Below are 23386 nucleotides of genomic sequence, written 5' to 3'. Positions count from 1 at the left end.
TTAAGAGTAGAATGTCTGATTTTGAGCAATTCCCTTGCTAGGCCAGTATTCTTTGCTTATCTGCCCAAATGTCCCTGAAAGCTTTAATTGCAAAGCTCAAGACACCCAAGGTGATATGGAACTCAGTCTATAAGCAACTGCAGGCTAAGGAGGGTTCCAAGATCTAAGGTGGCTAGGCTGTGGGGGGAATTCACTGCCCAAGGTTTTAAATGCATCTGGGAGTATGCCTGAGAGACCCAGATCTAGGAACAGTGACAAATCACTATCCAGATTCAGGGGCTTAGAAATACATGGAATCCAGCATTTAGATCCAACTCAACAGATTGGTGTCCTGTCAGAGGAGGATTGAGTCAACTTGTGACACCAAGAAGCTCCAGATGAAGATAGCCATGTTCCATCCAACCATTTAACTTCTTCTAGTTAAGTCATTTATTTTCCTTATTCTTGTATATGATGCACTATATTCATGAAATCCCCTCACTCTCTCCATTCCTTAAAACAATTTCCTTCCCTGTGATGCAAGAGAGGGAACTGTCTTGACACTGAAAAATATAATAAGAAAAAGAAACAGCACAACAACTTGTTTTCGCACTATTTCAAATGACTTTTGGCTGATGGGAAAAAAACGAGAAGAAAAAATAAAAATAAGTTATATAGGAAAGAAAGAATGAGAGATTAAATAAGTAAGAGAATGTAGTAAACATCAGAAGGAATGAGAAAAGAGGGAAGAAAAAAAAGCATAAAAAATCAGTCAAGCAAAGAAACAGCATAAAAAAAATCTGGGAAAATGAGGTGATTTAAAAGAAGTCTGAAAAAGAATATTATAGCCACAAACAGGAAAAAAAAAAAAAAACACCAAAAAAAACAGTAAGCTAGAGCATGAATAAAACATAATGGCTAGAAAAATGTTTTCTGAAGATTCATTCCTGATATTCTAAATAAATTTAACAGAGGGGTTTGCGGCTTTGTATATTCTTCTATCCTTAATAGAAAACTACTGAAGAACAAGTTGTAGAGGGGGGATCAAACCAGGATTCCAGTGTTGCTGGCATAATCAACTGCAGATGCAAACAGGTTACAACGTCTAGGACCAGATTTTCAAAAGAGCTCAGCAACCAAGAGCTTCCGCTGTTCTCAGTGTGAGCCACTGAGTCCTGAACACTTTCAAAAATCTGACCCAAATTGTGGGGGCTGCACAATTTTCAAAGTCTGGCCTCAAATTTGTACAATTTTCCTTTGTAAATGTATCAGCAGCCTTGTGCTTGAAGGTTAAAAGTTAGATACTTTTTTAAAAGTTTGGCTGTTTCTCTTTAGTAAAAACAACTCAGTTCCAAATAAAAGGCAGAGCTACAGTCACAAGCACTTTGAAAACTGCTTAATGTTTTAATTCTAAGTAACAGTTTATCCTGAAGGTATAAGTGATGATGGCTCTAAACTTCTATTTGTTCCTCATTTCAATGTAGTGATGGCTTATCCTCACTTTTCACTTAAAAGCTTGGGGGAAGAGGCTAGTAGAACACCAATGCCACTCACTCTGAAAGACATGCCCCCAACATTATCTGGATAACAAAAAGGATATTAGGTTGATGACAATACAGTAGGTATTTGACTGAAAACTGGAATATGAAAAAATATAGTTTCTCAACAGCTGGTGTTGCTGTTGCTTTAGCTAAAGACATTGCTTGGACTATTACCTTTGTAGATGGGTACAGGATTCATGAGAGGCCCCAGTCCTGCAACTTGTTTCATTCAGGCAGACCTCATATCCACATGGAACCACCCTGAAGATCATGGATATGAAAAAGTTGCAGGATTGGGACCTAAAACATCTTTTCTGCTGGGGGAAATGAAGACAATCAAGATGAAATACATTTCCATTGCTACTTGGTAGACTGACTAATTTTTGTATTTAACAGACCACTGGCCTTAACCTTTTTTGAAATAAATATATCAAGTTACAGGGCACCTAACTAGCTACTGTGGTCATGACTGAATCATGATGGAGGCCCTAAATGATCCCATAGGGCACATAACAAGACTCTTTCCTCTTCAGTGCACCCTTTAGGACAAACCTTCCCTCTCGCGAAAATAAATATCAAATTTAAAAACAAGATGTAGCTACCACTCATTATCTCAGCCACAATATGGTTTAGCACTGGGATAAGCCTAAGTAAGGTAATGATAAAAAACAAATGAACTGGGCCACAGTTTGTGCACAAATCAATTAGTTTTGATAGCCAACCACACAAAATGCATCTGGTGAGTCTCAGACTTCCTTACATACACACAACCTCAAGCACTGCACATGGCTCTAGAGAGGGAAATTCCTTCTTGACTCTCAGTGGGCAGCCATATCCTGGGAAAGAATGGTGGGACATAATCCCAAACACGTGATAGGCCCCAGCACAAATCTAGGTAGCTTCACAGAGGAGAAGGCCAAGTTGAAGGCAATGAGGGTAAATTACAGACAGACCAACCTTATTGACTGTCCCGATTCCTATTTGAAACATGGAAGCTTGAGTGGAAAAAGAGCAGGTACTGTATCTCTCTCAAGTCTTTGCATATGAGGCTTGCCCTGACACCATGTCTGGGTTAGCAAGCATTACCAAAGTGAAAGAGGGGGGTGGAGGGATTGAAAGAGAACAAAAGAGTCAGACTGTAACAGTAAAAAGGCACCACCCTGGGTGTAGGGGCTCCAGGGAGGAAGGGGGGAAAAACCCAAAACAGCAACAACAAAAACTTGTTTGTCTATGTTTCCCCCTGCCGCTTGGGACTTTCCTAACAATTCCAGCTAGCAAGAGCTCTGTGTGACGGGGGAACTCCATTTTTCCGTACTAATATTATGCTAGGAAATATTTGTGGATAAATCACTGGATTTTATGAGCGGAATTAAGTGTCAAGTTAGTATTTTGTTGTTATTTTATATTGTTTATTTAAAATTTTGTAGTACACCATGAGCAACATTGATGAAGTCAAACTTCTTAAAATACAGACATTTCTTTAAAATTTAGTGGAGATACCATTTAAATACTACAGATAATCAAAAGTACATACTATTCATACTGTACTGTTTAAAAGTCCGAATAACTAAGCCATTGCATACAATACATCCTCGGTCTTTACGATTACTCTACATGTGTATATTGTAAGCAATCTACTAAATTAACCCCATCTCTCCTACTGACCTATAAAGATATCCAGAGCTTATCACTAGTTTGTTTTTCCCTGTAGTACAATGGAGGTGGTGACACACATTTTGCTTTTAAAAGCCCTTTTAGAACTACAACAATGCTGTGTGATAACACAGTGCTAAAATGTGACCATCCAATAAGTGGCATAATTTTCTAACTCACTAGTTTAATCATTTTTACAAGCATTATTTCACAAAAATGTATGACAACATTTACCTGTTCGTTTTTGCAGAGCCACACATTGTTCCCCAGAAGTAAAGTAAAGATTTTGGTTTTGTATCCTTTTAGTTCAAGGTATCCACTTTTCTCAGGAGTGATAGCAGTTTGAGTTTGAGAGGTATTGGACTGTGATTTCAAGGCACTGAGCATTGTATTAATCCAGTCAATTCTTTCATCTAAGGAAAAGGAAAAGGAAATTAGACAAGTGCAGCATGTTCCTGGAATGTTGCAGCTTCCCCACTGTCTTCACATACATGCTCATGAAGGTGCTCTAGTTCTTTTGACTAAGCTACTGTGTTGCATAGGAAATGTCATGCCAGATCAGACCAGCAGTCCATCTAACCTGGTACTCTGTCTTTGGCAATGGTCTGTATTAGATGATTGAGAGATAAGTGCTAGAATCACTATTCTAGACAATTCTAGGACAGAGGGGAAGTTTTTTTTCTAACCCTATTAGATAGTGGTTGGCATGAAGGTTTATTTTCCTGGGGGGGTTTAATCTTAATTTAACTGTGGATATTTCCATGAGGGAAGGGAATGAAAAAAATAAGCATGAACATATATCAGGTAAAGACTTAAGACAGAATCTGCACTTCAGTAACTCCCATTGTCAACATGCAACTTCTCCAAGAACACAATACTTTTACCACGTACATTTTCAAATGTTACTATGCAGTGGTGCTGTAGCTGCATTGGTCCCAGAATATTAGCAAGACAAGGTGGGTGAGGTAATATCTTTTACTGCAGTGTTTCCCAACAGCCAGTCCGTGGACTCATGCCAGTCCCAGAGATCTCCCTGACACAGTTTAGGAAGGCAGCAAGCCAGTCCCTTGTATCAAAAAGCTTGAGAAACACTTCTTAACTGGAAAAACCTGAAGAAGAGCTCTGCCTAAGATTGACAGCATGTCTCACTCATCAACACAGATATTACCTCACCCATATTGTTCTCAAACATAACTAGTAATTTTTGGGTAGCCAGCTTGAAACAACTTAAAAGGGCCTGATTTCCTGAAAGTGTTGAGAATCCAAACTATGGAAATATGGTCGAAGTAAGATATCTCAAGTTCAGCACCCAAAAATTGGGGAATTCAAAATCAGCAGGAATTTCTGAAAATGTAGGCCTATATAATACTGATAATATAGCTAATGTTTTTACGCAAAAATATTTTTGCAATCTACAGTTTATTTCATTATGATATACCTTGTTAAAGTCTGCATTATCCAAGGAATTTAGGTAATGCCTGTTTGAATACTCTTTGCATGCATTATTAATTTAACAGCTTACAAAAGCTACAAAAGCAAGTACCGTATTTTCCGGCGTATAAGACGACTGGGCGTATAAGACGACCCCCAACTTTTCCAGTTAAAATATAGAGTTGGGATATACTCGCCGTATAAGACTACCCCTCGTCCAACGCACACCAAATAAAAAATAAAAAAACATCAGATTTGATTTCAATATGGTAATTTTAATTCAAATGCTTATGACATGCAGGTACTTAGCAGGAAAACTGTCACTTATAAACATAAGGCTGTTTGTCATCAAACATGTAAACATAAAACAGTGCAAGTGGATTAAACTTTTCCTAATTCGCTCTAAAGCTGAAAGGAAGGATAAGACAATAAACCCATGGGAGCTGCCATGCTGTTTGTTTTCTAAGCTGTCAACCAAACTGGAACTGATGATGATAGGAGGAAGATAACAAACAATAGAGAGAGAGCAAGTGCTGGGCAAGTCCCTGGCGAGTTAGCAACGCCCATCATAACTGCAAGCTACGGTATTTTTACAGGTTTTGCTGGCGTGACAGTTTCCCTTTAAAAGCCTTCAAAATCCTCCTGTTCGTCATCTGATATCATAAGTACATCAATGACATCTTGTGATACATTTGTAAGGCAGTCATCGTATGGATCGAATTCCGTATCAGATGGTGTGGTCTCAGCTTCGGCTTCCTCTTCATCTTGCCACAAGTAGTCGTCCTCCATACCATCTAATGAATTTGATATGCCACACTTCTTGAAAGACTTGATTACTGTTTCTGCATCAATATCATTCCAGGCTTTTATGACAAACTTGCACAAAACATCCAACTGTGGAGCACGCATGTTTCCTCCTTTTGTGAATGACTTTTCGCCGCTAACCATCCATTCATTCCATTGTTCTCGAATGCGATCTTTAAATGGCTTGTTTAGGCACACATCCAGTGGCTGTACCAACGATGTCAATCCTGCAGGAATAACTGCCGCATCTGTGTTTAGTCTTGCAAGCCTTTGCTTGGTGCTGGGAGTTAAATGAGCCCTGAACATATCCCACACCAGTAGACTACATTTTTGAATAAGTCCACCTGGTCGCCTGCTCCATACATTATCAAGCCATAGCTTTACCCCTTCTTCATCCATCCAGCCTTTTTCATTCACATGTACAAAACAACCAACAGGGAACTTGAATTTCGGCATTGTTTTTCTTTTAAAAATAATCATTGGTCTCAGTTTGGCGCCATCAGCTGTGCATCCTAGTACCACTGTAAAACTGGACTTCTCATGTCCTGTTGTTTTAATTAAAATTGTTTTTTCACCTTTTTGATGGACAGTTTTATTTCCAACCATATCAAAATTCATTGGAGTTTCATCCATATTTCCAATACTACTTAACGCATAGCCATGTTTAGTGCGCTGATGTATTACGTATCGATGGAAACTATTTACTTTGCTATCAAGATCTGCAGGTAATTTTTGGGCAATGTTCGTCTTTTGCCTCAGTACCATATTATGCCTTCCCATGAATCTAGTACACCAGGATACAGTGGCCTTAAATCTGTTGCTGTGATCTGGGTTAGATTTGGCCCACTGAAGTGCAAACAAACGTATTTTATTTCGTGTCACTACATAACCGTTTTGGCGATGCTCATTCACCATGTCTGCTACATGTTTTTCGAGTTCTGGCCAATGTGGGGTGCCTCTTCTTAATGCACACTTACCCCTTGGCATACTCTTTAATGCTTTTTCATTTGCTTTCCAGTCCCGAACCATCTTTTCTGTTACTCCATATTGTCTTGCAGCAGCGCAGTTATTATGTTCCATGGCAAAGTTTACAACTTTAAGTTTGAAACTGGCTTCATATTTCTTTCTTCTTGCTGGTGGAGCCATGATGGGGTTTTGACTGTTGGACATTTGTATACTGTACTGTATGTACTGGTGCTATACTGTATGAACAGGTACAGATACTGGTGCTGTACTGTATGTGGTACCCAGTATACAACAACCAGCCAATCACGGCAAGCGATGTACCTTACCGGCGATTGGCTGGTTGTTGTATACAAAGCCTGCTTGGATTGGTCAGCTCTCCCTGCCTGCCCAGCCCTCCCTGTCTCCAAGACTATCAGAGCGGTAGCGCAAACACGCCTCTTTCACCCGTCTGGCCCGCCCTTGTATCCTATTACCTCCTTCTCTGCCTCTCAGATCTCGCACATGCGCGCCTGCGCCGCTTCACTGCAGTCCTCAGGAGCGAGATCTGAGAGGCAGAGAAGGAGGTACGGTAATAGGATACAAGGGCGGGCCAGACGGGTGAAAGAGGCGTGTTTTTCTGGGCACAGCGCCGCTCTCTCTCTTTTTGCCATACCGGGCGTCCCAGACGCCTGCAGCTTGCTCCGCCCTTGCTGCTTTCATGCGGCCACGGCCGTTTTTGAGCTCCCCCCACCATATGCGGTGACTGCAGATTCTCCAGTCCGGCTGGAAGTTTCAGCACCTGCCCTATAAGACGACATCCGGCGTATAAGACGACCCCCGACTTTTGAGAAGATTTTCCTGGGTTACAAGGTCGTCTTATACGCCGGAAAATACGGTATTTGAAGTAATACAATTCTATTCAGTCCTTCACTCATCCACTCTGTCCAGTTACTGCACAGGACCAAGATCAAGATATATGTTAATGATGAATATTATGAGAGTTATTATTAGACTTGCCCCCACTTGTGGCAAGACTATGATGAAAGCTTTAACTCCATTTGCTCTGGGAGATTTAATTCACAGAATAAGTTATGAAACAGTACGAAACTGATTATTATTTTTCTTTTTTCAAAAAAAAAATGTCAGTGTTGCATTTTCAATTTTTTTTAACTAACTCTAATATGTTACAGCACCTAAAAATGTATTATAAGTCTAGATTACAGGCAAACAGACCTTATCCGTATCCCAAAGAATGCAAAGAGAGGGTGACAAAATAACAGGGTGCAGACATGGGAGGCAGAACAAGGATTACAGCAAAAAGATAAGCAAAAAGTTGTTACTCAGCAAAAGGTATGTGCACAGCAAGGTGGGGCATGAATGTCTGTTCAACTCCATTCTTATAAACATCATCTTAGAAGGGTGTGTCATGGAGGAATCTTAAAGAAGACAGAATAGCAGTTTGACAGATCACCTCAGGAAAGGCATTTCAAGCTCATCTCTTAGAGTGGATAGTTCAAAAGATCAATAGGTGCATAAAAAAGGTATTTCAACATGTAGCTCCATCAATGAGCTCATTGATGGAGCTGAGTTAATATAAAAAAAGTTTTCCACAAACATTGTTGAATTCTAATCAAATCATATTCAGATTTCAAAATGGAGTGGGACATTGTTTATTAACATAACTGTGGATATGTATACACTGCAGCTGGGAGCGGGCGTCCCAGCACAAGTAGACAGATATGCGCTAGCTGTGCTTGAGTTAGCACGCTCAACATAGTAGTGTAGCTGGAAGTAGCATGGGTGGCAGCTTGAGCTGCCATCCAAGCACAAACCTGCCTGGACCCCTGGCATACTTATGTTATACCCCATGTTACACCCGGCCACACAGCTATTTGGAGCATGCTAGCTCAAGCAGAGCTAGTGAATATGTGTAACCATGCACTACAGTGTACATTTACCATGTGAGACAGTTGTCTTAAACCTCCTGCCCCAGTACTAAGACTGTTAAGTCTTCACAATTAGTACTGCTCACATACAAACTTTGTGCATCTGGAACAAGAAAAAAAATGAATGCAAAGTCTACTGTAAGCAGATCACAAAACTTATTTCACAGTTAGTTTCTCCTCCCCTCATTTTTAAATCCAGTTTTCTTCTTTCCCCCCAAAAGCCTGGGATCCATGTCTGCCAGAGCATAATACTTCTGTGGAAAATAGGTACGGAAAATATTTTAAAATACCCTCAATGCCCTATTCCTACTTACGTCTTCATAGAGTAATTCTTCAGAAAATGTTCCTGACCTCCCTGGGGAATTGTCTACCCACCTAACTTTAACTAAAGTGAAGCAAAACCTGTTTAGACAAGCCATGAGAGAATCAGAGAACTATGATTTATTCAGGCCCACTTTCTGTTTATCAAGCATTACGGTCTACCAATCCAGAAACAGAAACAACAACATGTGACTTAGATGACCAAAAAGAAAGCGCATTCATGCTTTGATATTCTCACAGCGAAGCGTTCACAAGCAAGCCTCAGACGGAAATATATTTGAAAATCCTGCTCTTGAATTCTTTATGCAAAGCCACAAATGGCAGGAACCCTTGGAAACATCCCCTGAATATTTTTCAGTCATGAACAAATTCATGCAAGTTGAGATTGGTTCAAGAATAGTTTGTGCATATACAGGAAAGGGAATTTGGGTGTATACATTACTGAATACTTCAAAGGGCTCTAGTTATTGGTATGGACCATTTTATTTGTCCCAAACCTACTTAGAACAGTAAATCAACAGCTGCCTAAGCAGGCTGTTCTGTCTAGGGAGGGTTGCACATTTAAGGAAAATATAATTTGTACCCCATATAAAAAGTTTGTCATAGGGCATACAGAGGAACACTTTAAAAAAACATATAAATAAAAAATAATAGTTGATCTGTTTTCTCATTATCCAAAGGCATTAGTACATAAAGCAGATTATGGCCCTACAAAATTTCATGTTACAATGAAAATATTTTTGAGCAACAGTTAAAAAAACAAAAAACAAAAATATCTTTAAAAAAATTGCAGATCTATTTTGAAGCCAGCCAACAATGTAAAAATGCCTGACATGATTTGAGCCAAACCTGATAAGGCTGGGATACTGCACTCAAAGTTATAGCCTGGAGCAAATGTTTATAGCCAAGCTATAACCCCATAAAAAATTGCAGTTGATAATGGAAATGCTGACAGACTTTTAACTATAATGGTGCTAGTGTACACTGCTGTAAATAAATAAATAAATTCTAGTTAATATTCCATTTTTATTGGATTTTTCATAAATAACTCAAGCTGTACACACTTTTTAGTATTGATTTTGCATAATACACTCTACAGGTTGATAAAAAAAATCTACAAGAAATTACTATGGCCTCTAGTTTAATTTAACCTTATTCACTATCAAAAACCTCATTGGAAACACTGCACGTTTGACATTAAATATAAGGCACCAGAAAACCCAAGCCAGATTTCTTCGATCTCCACATCCAAGCCATCAACTTCACTTTGCTCTTTGTCATTTTTATACTAAACAGTCACTCAGAGCAGATGGCTGAAAGTACAGGGATTATAAGTAGCTCTAATAAATGTTAAAGAATACCCAGAAAAAATTTGCTTTATGCCATCTTAAAAAAGAAAAAAAAAACCTGCTGGAAAATACCCTTATTTTTTTCCTAACCAATACAGTACTTCAAACTGGGATTTCTATCAATTAAGTCCGTCAAAGACTTGACCAAGCAACATAAAACAATCTGCATATTCCAGCAGATCTGATTAAATCACAAATTTGCTTTAGGAAAGTAGGCCTTTAATATAGGCAGTTTGGGCTATGGGAAAGGCACTTGGTTCTAGTAAATGAAAAACTCAGGCTAAGACAATCACCGTCAAATAGTCCTAGGGCTGAACTGCACAGAGGACTCAATGACTTGGCCTTTAGACTAACTTCGGAATCATAAGACTGTTGATAACAGTCTCTCCTCTAGTTGGGAGGTAACCTATCCATGGAGTTTGGAATAAAGTTATGTCACAAAAACCTACAACATAGGAGCCCAAGATAGCTGGATCCCAGTGACCTTTCTGGAAGTGACAACATGCACACAAAAACATTGATTTTAGGAATGTTGTTTACCTATAGCCACCAATATGATCTGCTAACAGTTGTCATTTAAATATGTGCTCTGCTTACCTTCCTTTTCCACTCGGAAGACAAAAGTCCTATGAGCTGTGACAACTTCAAATTTATTTTCCCCATGGACTCTGACTGTAACTATCGCTGAGAGCAGGATTATTCCCTTAGAGTAAACTTCCTATATCAAAAACAATAAAAATAGTTAATACGACTTCATAAAATTGTAGGTAGTTCTACTCAGATTTATGCCATTATGCCTGTAAAGTTCACATATTAATTCAGTCTTTTGCATTATTGATAAGTCATATTGATTACCAAAGTACTTCTGCCCCCTCAGAATTTGCTACATAACACCAGTTTCACCCTTATGTAGCTATCCACAGTTGCCCCTTTCTTAGAAGGAGTTTGACTCCATACAGGTACATTATCCAATATACAGTAAAACCACATTTTATAAACTCCAATTACATGAAACTCTGTATTCCAAAATGCCACTGTCAGCCTGACAGTAGACAACTGTAATTTACCCTAGTTTTACCACAGTATTGGGTATCTCTAGGACTTCAGGAAACATCAGCTACACAGATAAATTTGACTCACTGAACAGTGTCAGGGAAGAACCAAGTCAGCTTTTTCCCCCAGACATCATAACACCAGGAAGGTATTTTCCACATAGTTGGTCAGTGAGAACAGGAGACGCATAGATTTTACCTTTAGCCTGGGATTGGAATGGAGACAGAGATAGAAGGGACCATACAGCAGGAACAGTAACGAAAGAATTAAGAACCAGGGAACCTCCCTCTAGGATCAGATGTTCTCTTCTCCCTAACATGGCAAAATGTCTGGGAGTCCTAATACTTCTAATTTGGTGGGGTTGGTGGTCTCTGACTCCAAAACAGTGTTTGGGACAAGAAGGCCCAAAATAGAGGGGGAATGATGGAGAAAGCCTACCAGAGTTTAGCACGACTCTAGTTTTTTTGTTTGCTTTTTTTAAACAAAAAGGTCAAGCCATCCCTTACACCAATGGGATCACACATCACAGGTATTCAAGTTCCAGTGAGAGAGCGAGAGAGCACGTGCATATGCAGGAAAATCAGATAGGATAGTAGTATATAGAAAAGGGGTGGGAAAACTTTTTGGCCCGAGGGACACATCTGGGAATAGAAATTGTATGGTGGGCCATGAATGCTTACAAAATTGGGGTTGGGGTGTGGGAGAGGGTGAGGGCTCTGGCTGGGGGTGTGGCCAGAAATGAGGAGTTCAGGGTGAGGAATGGGGCTCTGGGCTGGGGGGGGGTGAGGGCTCCAGCTGGGGGTGCGGGCTGGGTTGGGGTTGGAGATGAGGGGGTTGGGGTGCAGGAGGGCACTCTGGCCTGTGATCGAGGGGTTCAGAGGGCGGGAGAGGGGTCAGGGCTGAGGCAGAGGGTTGGGGTGTGGGAAGAGGCTCAGGGGTGCAGGCTCTGGGCAGTGCTTATCTCAAATGGCTCCTGGTAGTGGCGGCATGTCCCTTCTCCATTGGAGTGCTGGAGGGGGCCAATGAAGTGCATAGGAGCCAGAAGGGAGCCATGCCGCGGCTTCCGGGAGCTGTGTGGAGGAGCCCCCGACCCTGCTCCCTGGCTGCAGTGCTGGAGTGGGGCCATGTGGCTGCTTCCGCGAGCCACGTGGAGGGGCCCCCGACCCTGCTCCCTGGATGGAGCGGGGCAAGCCCCAGACCCTGCTCCCCAGCAGGAGCTTGAGGGCTGGCTTAAAACGGCTGGTGGGCCGGATGTGGCCCATAGTTTGCCCAACCCTGATCTAGAATGCACTTTTAAAAAACTGCTTGGCTTCAGAGCTTGGGTTTTTCCAACCCCTCTATGCTTGGGTCAGTCTGCCTTCTGATTAGAACCCAAATATGCTACTGGGATTTAGCAAGTGAGAAAGCAACATATTTCTGACTAGAAAGGGTTCAATCAATTTCCCACAAAAAAATTCTAGTTATAATAATTTTCCTCCTAGATCATTGTATAATAAAATTATCCTTTGTGTCTCCACTCAATGTATCATTTTTAAGGTTAAATGCTGAGCGCCCACTAGATATATTTTCTATTTATTCACTGTATTACTGATCTATGTAAATACATCCTATATGTCTCACGTTTTTCCCTTTTAAATACATATATATTCAATGAAGGCTGTTCGAACAATTGCAATATATCAAAAATATAATGATGCAATAAAAATGATGCATTTTATTTCAAGCAAACACTTCTACAATTATGTGAAGAACTACTGTTTTGGTAATTTAATCTTAGTATGTCAGCACAATGAAATAAAGGATTACACACAGAGAACCATATCATTAAGGCTATATTTTCTTTGAAAAGGGATTTTAACACAGTAGCTATTCATTTGTCAGAAAAAATTGGGTGCCGCATTAAAGTTTTTTTTACAGTTCACAAAATAGAATCATAAGGTAACAAATTCCAATAGCAGATGCCCTAACGGCACTCAGATATAATTATGTTCCGGTGTTTGCAGGCATCTACTGGCTATGTTAGGTACTGTAGCAGCATTACTCTATCAGATTGCTAATATGATCAACAACTATTCTTATTTCATAGTATTTGCTAAAAAATAACTTTTCTTTGTACTCTGTTTCTCTCCTCTCCCCTACAGGTAACACATTTGGACCAAGAAACACAAATGCATTTTGCCGAAATTGAAAATATACACCCCTTCAGGGCAGAGAACAGACCTGGCAAATTTTAATGAAGGTCAAATTTTAGGAACTTCTGAGCAACTTGGAACAGGAATTTATATATGGAAAGACTTTGGTAACCCAATTACCAGAACTGGTGCTGTAGCTAAGACTAGCTACACAGCTGCTGTAAGACTATGTGTTTTTTACTGGCAGATTAGAGATGGCACTTCTATTCCTATTGACTTTGGGACTGAAAGTTCTTGTACTTGGTCTAAATACAAGAAAAGACAGGCTGATGATGGAAAGAGTTCTGCAATTAGAAATTGCTAAAATGTTACCTTTCCTCTTACCACCCTAGCTCATGGTTAAAACCATCCCCTCCAACTAGCCATTAAATAACATAAAATAAAAATGTTCATCCCATCCTTTATGTTCAAGTTAGTTATTTTGTTGGTAATCTTAGATGCGTGTTATCTAAGCCGTCCTACATGGGAGACTCTCTCCCCCATGTGCCATGCTGGCAGTATTGCAATCAACAATGACTCTCATATTACAAAAACAACAAAGAGTCTGGTGGCACCTTAAAGACCAACAGATTCATTTGGGCACAAGCTCTCGTGAGTAAAAACCTCACTTCTTCGGATGCATAGAGATGCATCCGAAGAAGTGAGGTTTTTTACTCACGAGAGCTTGTGCCCANTCCTCCTAGTCTTTAAGTCAGACACTTCCTTGCACTTCACAGTTGAGTTGGCCAAGAAAATAATGGCTTCACATGCGGTTTCATTTAAGCTACTGTTATGTGATGAACCAGAGATGGGATAACTTGCATCAGGATATTAAACCAGACTGTTATGGCATAAATTGACTAAGAGGACATTATCAGGGGGTAGCCGTGTTAGTCTGTTAGTCTTGCATCCGAAGAAGTGAGGTTTTTACTCACGAAAGCTTATGCCCAAATAAATCTGTTGGTCTTTAAGGTGCCACCAGACTCTTTGTTGTTTTTGTAGATACAGACTAACACGGCTACCCCCTGATACTTGACTCTCATATTACAGCTCCCTCAAAATAAAAAAATAAAGAAGTAGGCAAGTGGCAGAATGTTCTCCATCAGGGGCCTTCTACTTTGGAAAGTTTCCCCTCCTTTATCTAAAAGACTCCAGGTTTTTTGACATATGGGGCATACTACAAGGAGTATCTATTTACTCAGACTTTAGGGTATATCTACACTGCATTGTAAACCCAGATTCAGGTTTGAGCCCAAACCCCGCTACCGTCCACACATGTCTGATTCAGCTCAGCAAGCACTCAAGACTAAGGGCCTAAGCCCCTGCTGGGAGGTGGGTCTGAGTCCAAGGCCTGCTGAGACTTGCGTCCCAGCCCTATCACTTTGTAGCAAGGGCATAACTCAAGCCTCAGAACCAAATCAAAAGGTCTGGCTAGTCCAGCATTTGCATGGCTGAGACACCCAGGCCCAGCAATTGTAAACCAAGGTTTAAAATGCAGAGTGGACACTAAAGCATGGGCTTGGACACCCCAAGTCCAGAAGTACAGGTCAAACAGATTCAGGTTTACAATGCCCTTAGGAAGGAGGGCAAAGGAAGGGATCCCAAAGGACAGCATTGCGAGCAGAGACACTGGTGAAGGCCTAGTTGTGTTGGGGCTGTTGTTGAGACTGACTACTACTTTCAGTTTATTGGTTTTTTTGTATTTTATGTCGAAGGCACTGGAGTGCTATGCAGGTGTCTTACTATATACTTTTATAAATCAAAAGATTGTTAATCTATTGAGTTGCATAGCAGAAATATACATATGCTGGACAATATACAAATACTTCTGAAATCTATCACTCCAGATATTTATATGAGCCTCACTACATAATTTCAGAGTGCCTCACAATCTGTATTGGATTTTATCATCACAACACCCTGCGAGTTTGGGAAATATAATCCCCACTTTTAAATATGGGGAACTGAACACAGAGTAGATAAGGAAGCAGCTTGCCCAAGGAAGTCTCTGACTGAACCAGGAACTGACCCCATAACTTTAGAATCCCAGTCCAGTACCCTATGCACTAAACCATTCTTTTTATGCACACTTACATAGGTCTTACACGGTTATGTTTCCCCGGGCCTTTATCCTTTGTTGGAATAACCAGCCCTTTTTTCACCTCAAGACATTTGGAACATACAGCTACTAGGTGTTTGCAGGTAGAGATGGACAAATGTGAGCAGCAGAAGTTTGCTATTAGTTGTGCTAACATCCTACAGATGCTGCTTTTCTCTCTGCCACAAGTTACCCAGAACACCCTTCTCACTTATGAATCCTGTGGCTTCGATGTGATACAAGATTATCACACAGAGCGCCTGAACTGCACTTACCACCTCCACCCCCACCGCCACCCTCAGTTGAATTAAACTACCACAGTTGAAAGGTAAACATGCACACTCACATGGTCATGACATTGAATTTAGACTTGTTATGCTTGGGTTTTATCTATTCACCTCAATTTGAGGCAGCAGAAAGAGCAAATGACTAACTTTAACACAGTCTCACCCAATACAGGAAGAATATCCCAAAATTAAAGTTACTGCAGACTGCCTCAGCTGAAAGCTCACCTTCACTCTTTCACTAGAAGATCAACGCATTTAACAAAACTAATGGGCTGTTTTTAAATCTCTAAGGAAGTTCAAGTAATTGCTGTTACATTAACTATTACATCTGTGACAAAGTGGGACTGTTCTTAATGTTTCCTCTGAATACTGTGTGGGTGCCTCAGTTTCCCCTATGCATTTCTTAAGTCTCTAGGTGGTGGGATAAAGGCCAATATGCATAAATAGCCAGCACTCTGTCTCCTAGCAACAAATGGCTGGGGGGCCTTCCCCCTGCAAGGGGTTAGCTAAAGGGGAACAAAGAGATCAGGTGACCTCCTGGCCCAGGAAAGAGACAAAGGCCAAAAAGGAGGGGCTTGAGGGGTTTTTTCAGTTGGGAGCTGGCTGGGGATGGGAAGTGAGTGCAGACGGGGTTGTCTGGATCGCTGGGCCCCAGAATGGACCTGGCGGAGGGGTACCGTTCTGTGTACCTACAAGCTCTGTTTTAGACCGTGTTGCTGTCATCTAATAAACCTCTGTTTTACTGGCTGGCTAAGAATCACGTCTGACTGCCAAGTGAGGGGTGCAGAACCCTCTGGCTTCCCCAGGACCCCACCTGGGCGGACTCGCTGTGGGAAGCGCACGGAGGGGCATATGCTGAATGCTCCAAGGTCAGACCCAGGAAGGTAAATCCGAGTGAGCTTCTTGCCCTGAAGACAGTCTGCTCCAAGGGAAAGGAGGCTCCCCAAAATCCGGACTGGCTTTGTGAGCATCGCCCGGGGACTCTGTGACAACGTCTGAGAGGAAGAGACCCTCTGGTATAGCACAAGAAGCTCCTACACAAAGAGACTGAAAGTCCACAATGGACTGAGGGAATTGAGCTTGCTCATCTGGCTTCTAGATAGGGAAACGCAAACCATGTTGGAGGGTGGGTAGACACAATGACTGTTGGAACAATGACAAGTTCTGAGCATGTACCAGCTGATAGGAAAGTGAAAAGTAAAGCTTTAGCATGGTGCAAAATCAATTTAACATCCAGCTGCATTCTGTACATACTGTAAATACAATGAAACTGGAATAGTTTATCAATCGTTTGTCAATAGCTACTTCTTATGCACAGGAAATAAACGCCTAGTATTAAAAATATTCTTTTCTGATCAGGACTATTTCCGAGCCATTCAGAAACCTTTCTAAATAAGCAATCAAATGAGAAAGAGTCCGCTATTTCCTTCCCCACCAGAAGTACTCATATTAATATCAGAACTGGTCAGAAGTTCTCAGATGGAATGGTTTTCTGTCAGAGAGGGCAGATTCATCAAAATCTAGCCTTTTTGTGGAGGTGGTTTGATTGTGATTTAGGTTGACAGAACCCAGACACAGCTCTGGCAGAACCTTCCCTGGTTCCCTGACAGCTTGCCTGGCTGGGTCCTAAGCAGCCAGCCTGGAGTACTGCTGGGGGCCCCGGCTTCCAGGCTCCTGGCTCTTTGGTAGCCCAAACTCTAAAAGCAATGTCTGAGCCAGGAGCCAGTTCTCCCAGCTCTCCTTCAGCTCAGTAGGCAGAATTTTGTTTCAAAACTATCAAAACAAACCATTTTGACTTTTCAATAATAATAATAATAATAATAATCTGCATTCTGTTTTGCATATAATTTTTATATTTTTTGTTTTCATTCCAAATCAGAATGAAATCAGATTCTGAAATCATACACAAAACGGGTTTATCATTTTCAGTACAGCTCTAATTAATATGTCCCAGCTCCTCAGACTTTTGAAATGATAACCTTACCATACCAACATTTTTGCTTTACTATAATTTAGGTTTTGTGGAATTATAGTTCCTTACATCAAAAACAGACAGCACATTGAGGCAAAAAAAACATGTAGATCTGGTAGTTGAAAAGCAGCCTCAGATTGCATTTTCCATTTATAAAACTCTCTCCGCTTAACCACACTCAGTTAAGGATGTAACCACACAGGATGTTGCTCTCACCACACTAGCTTGCTCAAACCTATGTACGTATAAGAAATGAGCAGCATCAGTGGCTCAGCGAAGAACAGTATCAAGGTCAATGAGACTGCTTGCAGGAAATTGGACATTTTTCTTCATATATTATATTCGGGTATGAGAGAAAGAAAAATGTGTACGTATTAAAAGAGAACCACTCTACTGGTTTGATATTGCTGAACAAGGTCAGAGAAAAGTGGTTCAGAAAACTCGGTAAGACCCTGCTGCTTAGAAGGACTGAGTATAAGTTTGTGGGGGTGTCAAACATACAACTCTCTCACTCCCCCCAACCCCTTTAGTTTTCTTTTAACTTATTTGCCATTTGGCAAACTTCTCCTTCTCACTCCTTCACCTTCTGCAAATTCTCAATTAAAGTGAAGCAGACAAGGCAATTTAGCATATGTAGTGTTCCAAGATAAAATACAGAAATATTTTTAAACTTCTCAGCATCTACGCAGCGTTAGTATACCTCTGTGAATGCGGTTTGTAGTTAAAAGCTGCCGAGGACTAGCAGTAGCTACATAAAACTGGTTAGATCGGCACCTCACAATATGGATTTGCTTATTATTAATTTGTGTTAGTATTTGTGAAAAACAGAATGAAACTAGACATTTAAAATACAGAAAACATTCTCTGTCAGAGTAGAACCTGATTTCTGAAGATATTGCACAGAGGAACACACTGAACACTTGTCTTCACTGCAGCGTTGGTTCCAGGTATAATTCGTGTGTTTCCCTAAACCCAACACCCGTCAAAAATCTCTAGCTCAAGTTAAGTGGTGCTTTAAACTTGAGCAAGCTGCCCTGTGAGGGGTATGGGTTAAAGCTCAAGTGCTCTGGACCGAGAAATTCAGCTACTCTGTGCAGCTAATAAAATTCACGCTGTGTTTCTTGAATGTTGTTTTGCAGTGTGACTGTTCTCAACTGAGCTATGTTAACTTGGGAGGTGTTAGTTTGAGTTATCCACACTCTAGTTAACACCACCATGAAGAGAAGACTCTATATATACACAAACTCTTTAGATCATTTTTAAAATAAAGGAATAACTATTAAAAGTGACTTGTGGGCTTACAGGCAATAAAACACTGTGTTTTATCACTGTTATCCTCAGCCTGCAGTTAAATCTCAAAACAAAACCCTACAAGAAACACTACACACACAACTTTCTACCTGGTGAGAGGTTAAAACACACATGACAGATTTTAGTCATGCTGCTCAATACACTACTGAAAGGAACCCAGATACTACAGTGCAGAGGGGCATTGCTTGCACCTGATGGCATATATCACATTAGTAGATGGGAGGTCAGGAAGTGAGGAAACAGATTGACAGAGCCAGATGGGTACCCAGAAGTCACCTACTACAGAACAGGCCTAACAAGGAACATAACAGAACACCACTGGCCATCACGTACAGCCCCAAGCTAAAACCTCTCCAGCACATCATCAACGATCTACAACCTATTCTGGAAAATGATCCCTCACTCTCATAGACCTTGGTGGGGGGGCTGTCTCGCTTACAGACAGCCCCCGCACCTGAAGCAAATACTCACCAGCAACTACACACCACACCACAGAAACACTAACTCAGGAACCAATCCCTGTAACAAACCCCGTTGCCTATTCTGTCCCCATATCTACTCTAGTGACACTATCAGAGGATCCAACCACATCAGCCTCACCATCAGGGGCTCATTCATCTGCACATCTTCTAATGTGATATATGCCATCATGTGCCAGCAATGCTCCTCTGCCATGTACATTGGCCAAACCGGACAGTCTTTACGTAAAAGAATAAATGGACAGAAATCAGACATCAGGAATGGTAACATACAAAAGCCAGTAGGAGAACACTTCAATCTCCCTGAACATTCAACAACAGATTTAAAAGTAGCCATCCTGCAACAAAAAAACTTCAAAAACAGACTTCAAAGAGAAACTGCAGAGCTACAATTCATTTGCAAATTTAACACCATTAATTTGGGCTTGATTAGGGACTGGGAGTGGCTGGCTCACTACAAAAGCAATTTTCCCTCTTTTGGTATTGACACCTCCACCCTGACTGAATTGGCCTTGTTAACACTGGTTCTCCACTTGTGAGGTAACTCCCTTCTCTTCACATGGCAATATAATAATGCCTGCATCTGTAATTCTCACTCCATGCATTTGAAGAAGTGAATTTTTTACCCACGAAAGCTTATACCCAAATAAATCTGTTAGTCTTTAAGGTGCCACCGGACTCCTCATTGTCAAGGTATTTCATGTAGTTAGAAATCTGCAGGCTCCGCAATTATTCGCATAAGTATGACTATGTCACGTGGCCAATTCACATACGTATCCAGCAAAAACATGCTCCCCTAATCCAAGGGTGAGAAGAAGAGGGGGCTAAAGAGATGTTAAGTCAGGCTTTTATAGGTTCCTTATTGCCTTCCTCAAAACACATTCGCACCTATGCTAGGGTTTATGAGGGATCCTCAGAAGGCATCCTTATGACTGGCTTCTCCCATTCCTGCACCAAATGTAGTAAGGGCTGAAGTGGCAGGGAGGCTCTCATCCCAAGCATTTATCTTCAGTTATCTTTTTAATTGTTTTACCTAGTACAGACGTATGGCTCAATAATCGATAATAAAGTCAGTTTTAGCGCCTTTTCTCTTCAATACATTAGTTACAATGGTGACCATGCTTCAGTCAAATGCTGAATTCTCTATATTGTTAGTGGCTTTACTTTTTTCGTCAGCTCCTGCCCTTGTGTGAATGCCATCTAGGACTAGTGATTCACTGCCATTTGAATCTTGAAATTATTTTATCACTTTCTCCATCCCCCGATCATGCCTTACTTTTACATTGAGTGTAACAAAGTAATCTTGGGTAGGCCTTCTCCCTTACCCCCAGTTAATTTACATGGTGAAGATTCATGAAAAGAAATCATTCAGATTTTGTCTAATCTCCTTATCCCCTTCAGTGTAGTCCTTATGCCCTGGTAGTATATCAGACCATTCTGTGCTATACATTTCTCATTTGTTCTTAAGGATCTAAATAATCATAATATAAAGCCCCTACAGGAGTTTTGATTATTGGTCTCCACCATAGCTTTCAGAAAAGTCACAGCCTTTGCAAAGAGAGATGGCCTTGGTCACTGGTGTTTTGTTTTAGCCAGGCACGCCTATTGTTTCTTTGCCAGAAAATGCTCTTGATGTTTCAAATAAACTCATATCCATACACTCCGAGCCCCAACACACATACACACACACAAATGTGTGTCTTGATCTGGAGTTTAGTTCAGTTCATTTTCTTCTACTTAAAAGAAGATCAGGATCTTGTGAACCATAGGGCAAGAGGTAGTTCTCTTGTGGGTGAATACTGCTTGAGAGATAGGAAGCAAAGAACAGGAATAAATGGCCAACTTTCAGCAACCAAAATATCTAGGTACCCAGGGGATGAGTCCTGGAACTGATAGTGTTCAATATATTTAGCAGTGATCTGGAAGAGTAGTAGAGTGAAACGTTACATAAAACTCCTATATAACCAATTTTCATCAAGGAACAAGAAGTCTTTTGATGAAAAGCTGATGCAACTAATTTAAAATGGGTAAAAAGTTATTTTGTACAACATATATCAAAAGATAACTTACCTATGGAATTCACAGTTGCCAAGACAAATAGTTTAATAAGATTTTTCAACACAAGACAACACACACACACACACACACATACACACACACACACACACACACATACATACACACACAGGACAGTAGTGGGAGTAACAAGAGCTGCTTCATTTACATTAACTGTGGCAAAAGTTTAGCAGCCATCAATTCTCAGGTTTGGAAGTATAAGCCAATAGCCAGTGGGTGTCAGAAAGAAATTCTTTCCACTCCCCAATTGCATAGCACTATACAGCTTAGAATATTGTTGTCTTTATATACAAGCCAATTCAGATAAAAGCTAGTCAGTCTTGTTCAATATGGCGATTCCCAGAAGAAAGTTAAAATCAGGAACAGAAACCACACACTGATTAATGAAAAAAAGATGTGTGCCAAATTCAATCCCTTTTTCAAGCTTATCACTGCTTATCCATCATGCTCAGCTTGCCATGACAAGCCAGGACAAAAGTCACTACCATCGGCTAAATAGAATTTGATTCCCGCAGTATGGTTTGCATGATCTTGTTCAGTTTTTCAGATATTCTGCAGTACACATGTCTTCTACAAAAAAAGCAGAAGTTCTGAGAATACCTCTCTGGAAAGGTCAGGAAGGGGATCAGAAAAAAAGAAATATTAGCGGACGATCCCAACAGTATCTTCAAACATTTAATATAGTGTCACATCCTAATATTTTGCAAGTGAAAATACTATTTAGAAACAAGTTATAAACAAATACTAATTTATATTTATTTTTGAATTCTTTTATGTTACAGTAAGCATAGCTCATCTGCACTTTACCTTTCCAGTTAAATGGTAGGAGACCAAAACATACTTATTTAAAACACACACACACACACACACACACACAAAGAGATGCTTACCTTATCATTATTGTAATAAGAAATACTGTCTCCATCAAACTTAACCCAGCGCTTCTGAAACATACGTTTTCTGTAAATTAAAAATTAAATATTTTTAAATGATTATAAAAAAAAGGTAGTACCACATTGAAAAGTTCCCAGTAGAAAATAGAGAACAATAGGAAGAGTGGATGCATGCCTAACAGTATGTAGGCCTAAACATTTACAAAATTAAAACAATCTCATTTTCAGTTCAGCCACATTACCTTTTCAATATTTTAAAATATTGGTTTCAGATACAAGAAAAAAGAATGATCACTACCATTAAGTGCAGTGTTGCCAATTTATAATGTTGATAAAAAAAACTATCTAGTTTATCTTCAGTAATATAAAAAAAAAAACGGTTAAAATTATACTACTTCTGAAACTCTGCAGTTTTAGAGCCACATTTTCTTGCTTTTTAAAATGACAAACTCCTGACCCATTGAAATAAATGGGATTTTTGCCATCGAATTCAATGGAATCAGGATTTCACCCTACATCTTTTTATCATCCATGCTGCTGTTTCGACACACACAAATGGGGGGAACTGACCATCTAAATAGGACAAACAGTGTAATTCAATATACAGTGTTCAAGTGCAAAAAATAAGCAAACTGAAGAAACAACAATTTCTCCCAAAACTGTTCTAGAGAAACTTAGGTGTTTGTAACAACAGATAGAAGAATTTCAGACAGGTGTGGGTTTCTTTATGTTAATAGCATCCCTTTAAAAGCCTGCCCCCCCTCCAGCTCCCACCACAAGATGAACTCCTTTGATGAATTATTACTCAAATTAATTGTACATTTTATAGAATTATTATTGCGCATAAAGTTATATGTGTACATGCCAAAGCCACAGAAGTCTCTGAAAACATCCGGTACTCCTTTATTCAATCTCTCATCAAAATGTTTGATATCATCCAAAGAATGCTAAATCAGATTCCTAATCTAAAGAAAAATGGGAGCTCACCATAAGAAGTGTTGCAAAGTAAACAGAGACAGTGGAAAGAAAACCTCTCTCAGATGAGAGCCATAGGAAGAAATAGACTAGACTAATAAT

General features: G+C 40.2%; 1 protein-coding gene across 1 annotated transcript in view; it reads right to left on the bottom strand.

The window, feature by feature from the left end:
* Positions 1 to 23386, bottom strand: part of ARAP2 (ArfGAP with RhoGAP domain, ankyrin repeat and PH domain 2) — a 217483-nt gene that overhangs the window by 144817 nt on the left and 49280 nt on the right. The window contains exons 7-9 of the mRNA XM_034772450.1: positions 22307 to 22376; positions 10567 to 10687; positions 3408 to 3586 (exon numbers count right to left, since the gene is read on the bottom strand). Of these exons, the coding sequence (XP_034628341.1) occupies positions 3408 to 3586; positions 10567 to 10687; positions 22307 to 22376 (370 nt within the window). The remainder of the gene's footprint in view (positions 1 to 3407; positions 3587 to 10566; positions 10688 to 22306; positions 22377 to 23386) is intronic.

Source organism: Trachemys scripta, chromosome 5, assembly GCF_013100865.1.
Source record: "Trachemys scripta elegans isolate TJP31775 chromosome 5, CAS_Tse_1.0, whole genome shotgun sequence".
NCBI lineage: Eukaryota > Metazoa > Chordata > Testudines > Emydidae > Trachemys > Trachemys scripta.
The sequence above is the reverse complement of the archived record's forward strand: the minus strand, read 5'-3'. Positions and strand labels throughout refer to the sequence as shown.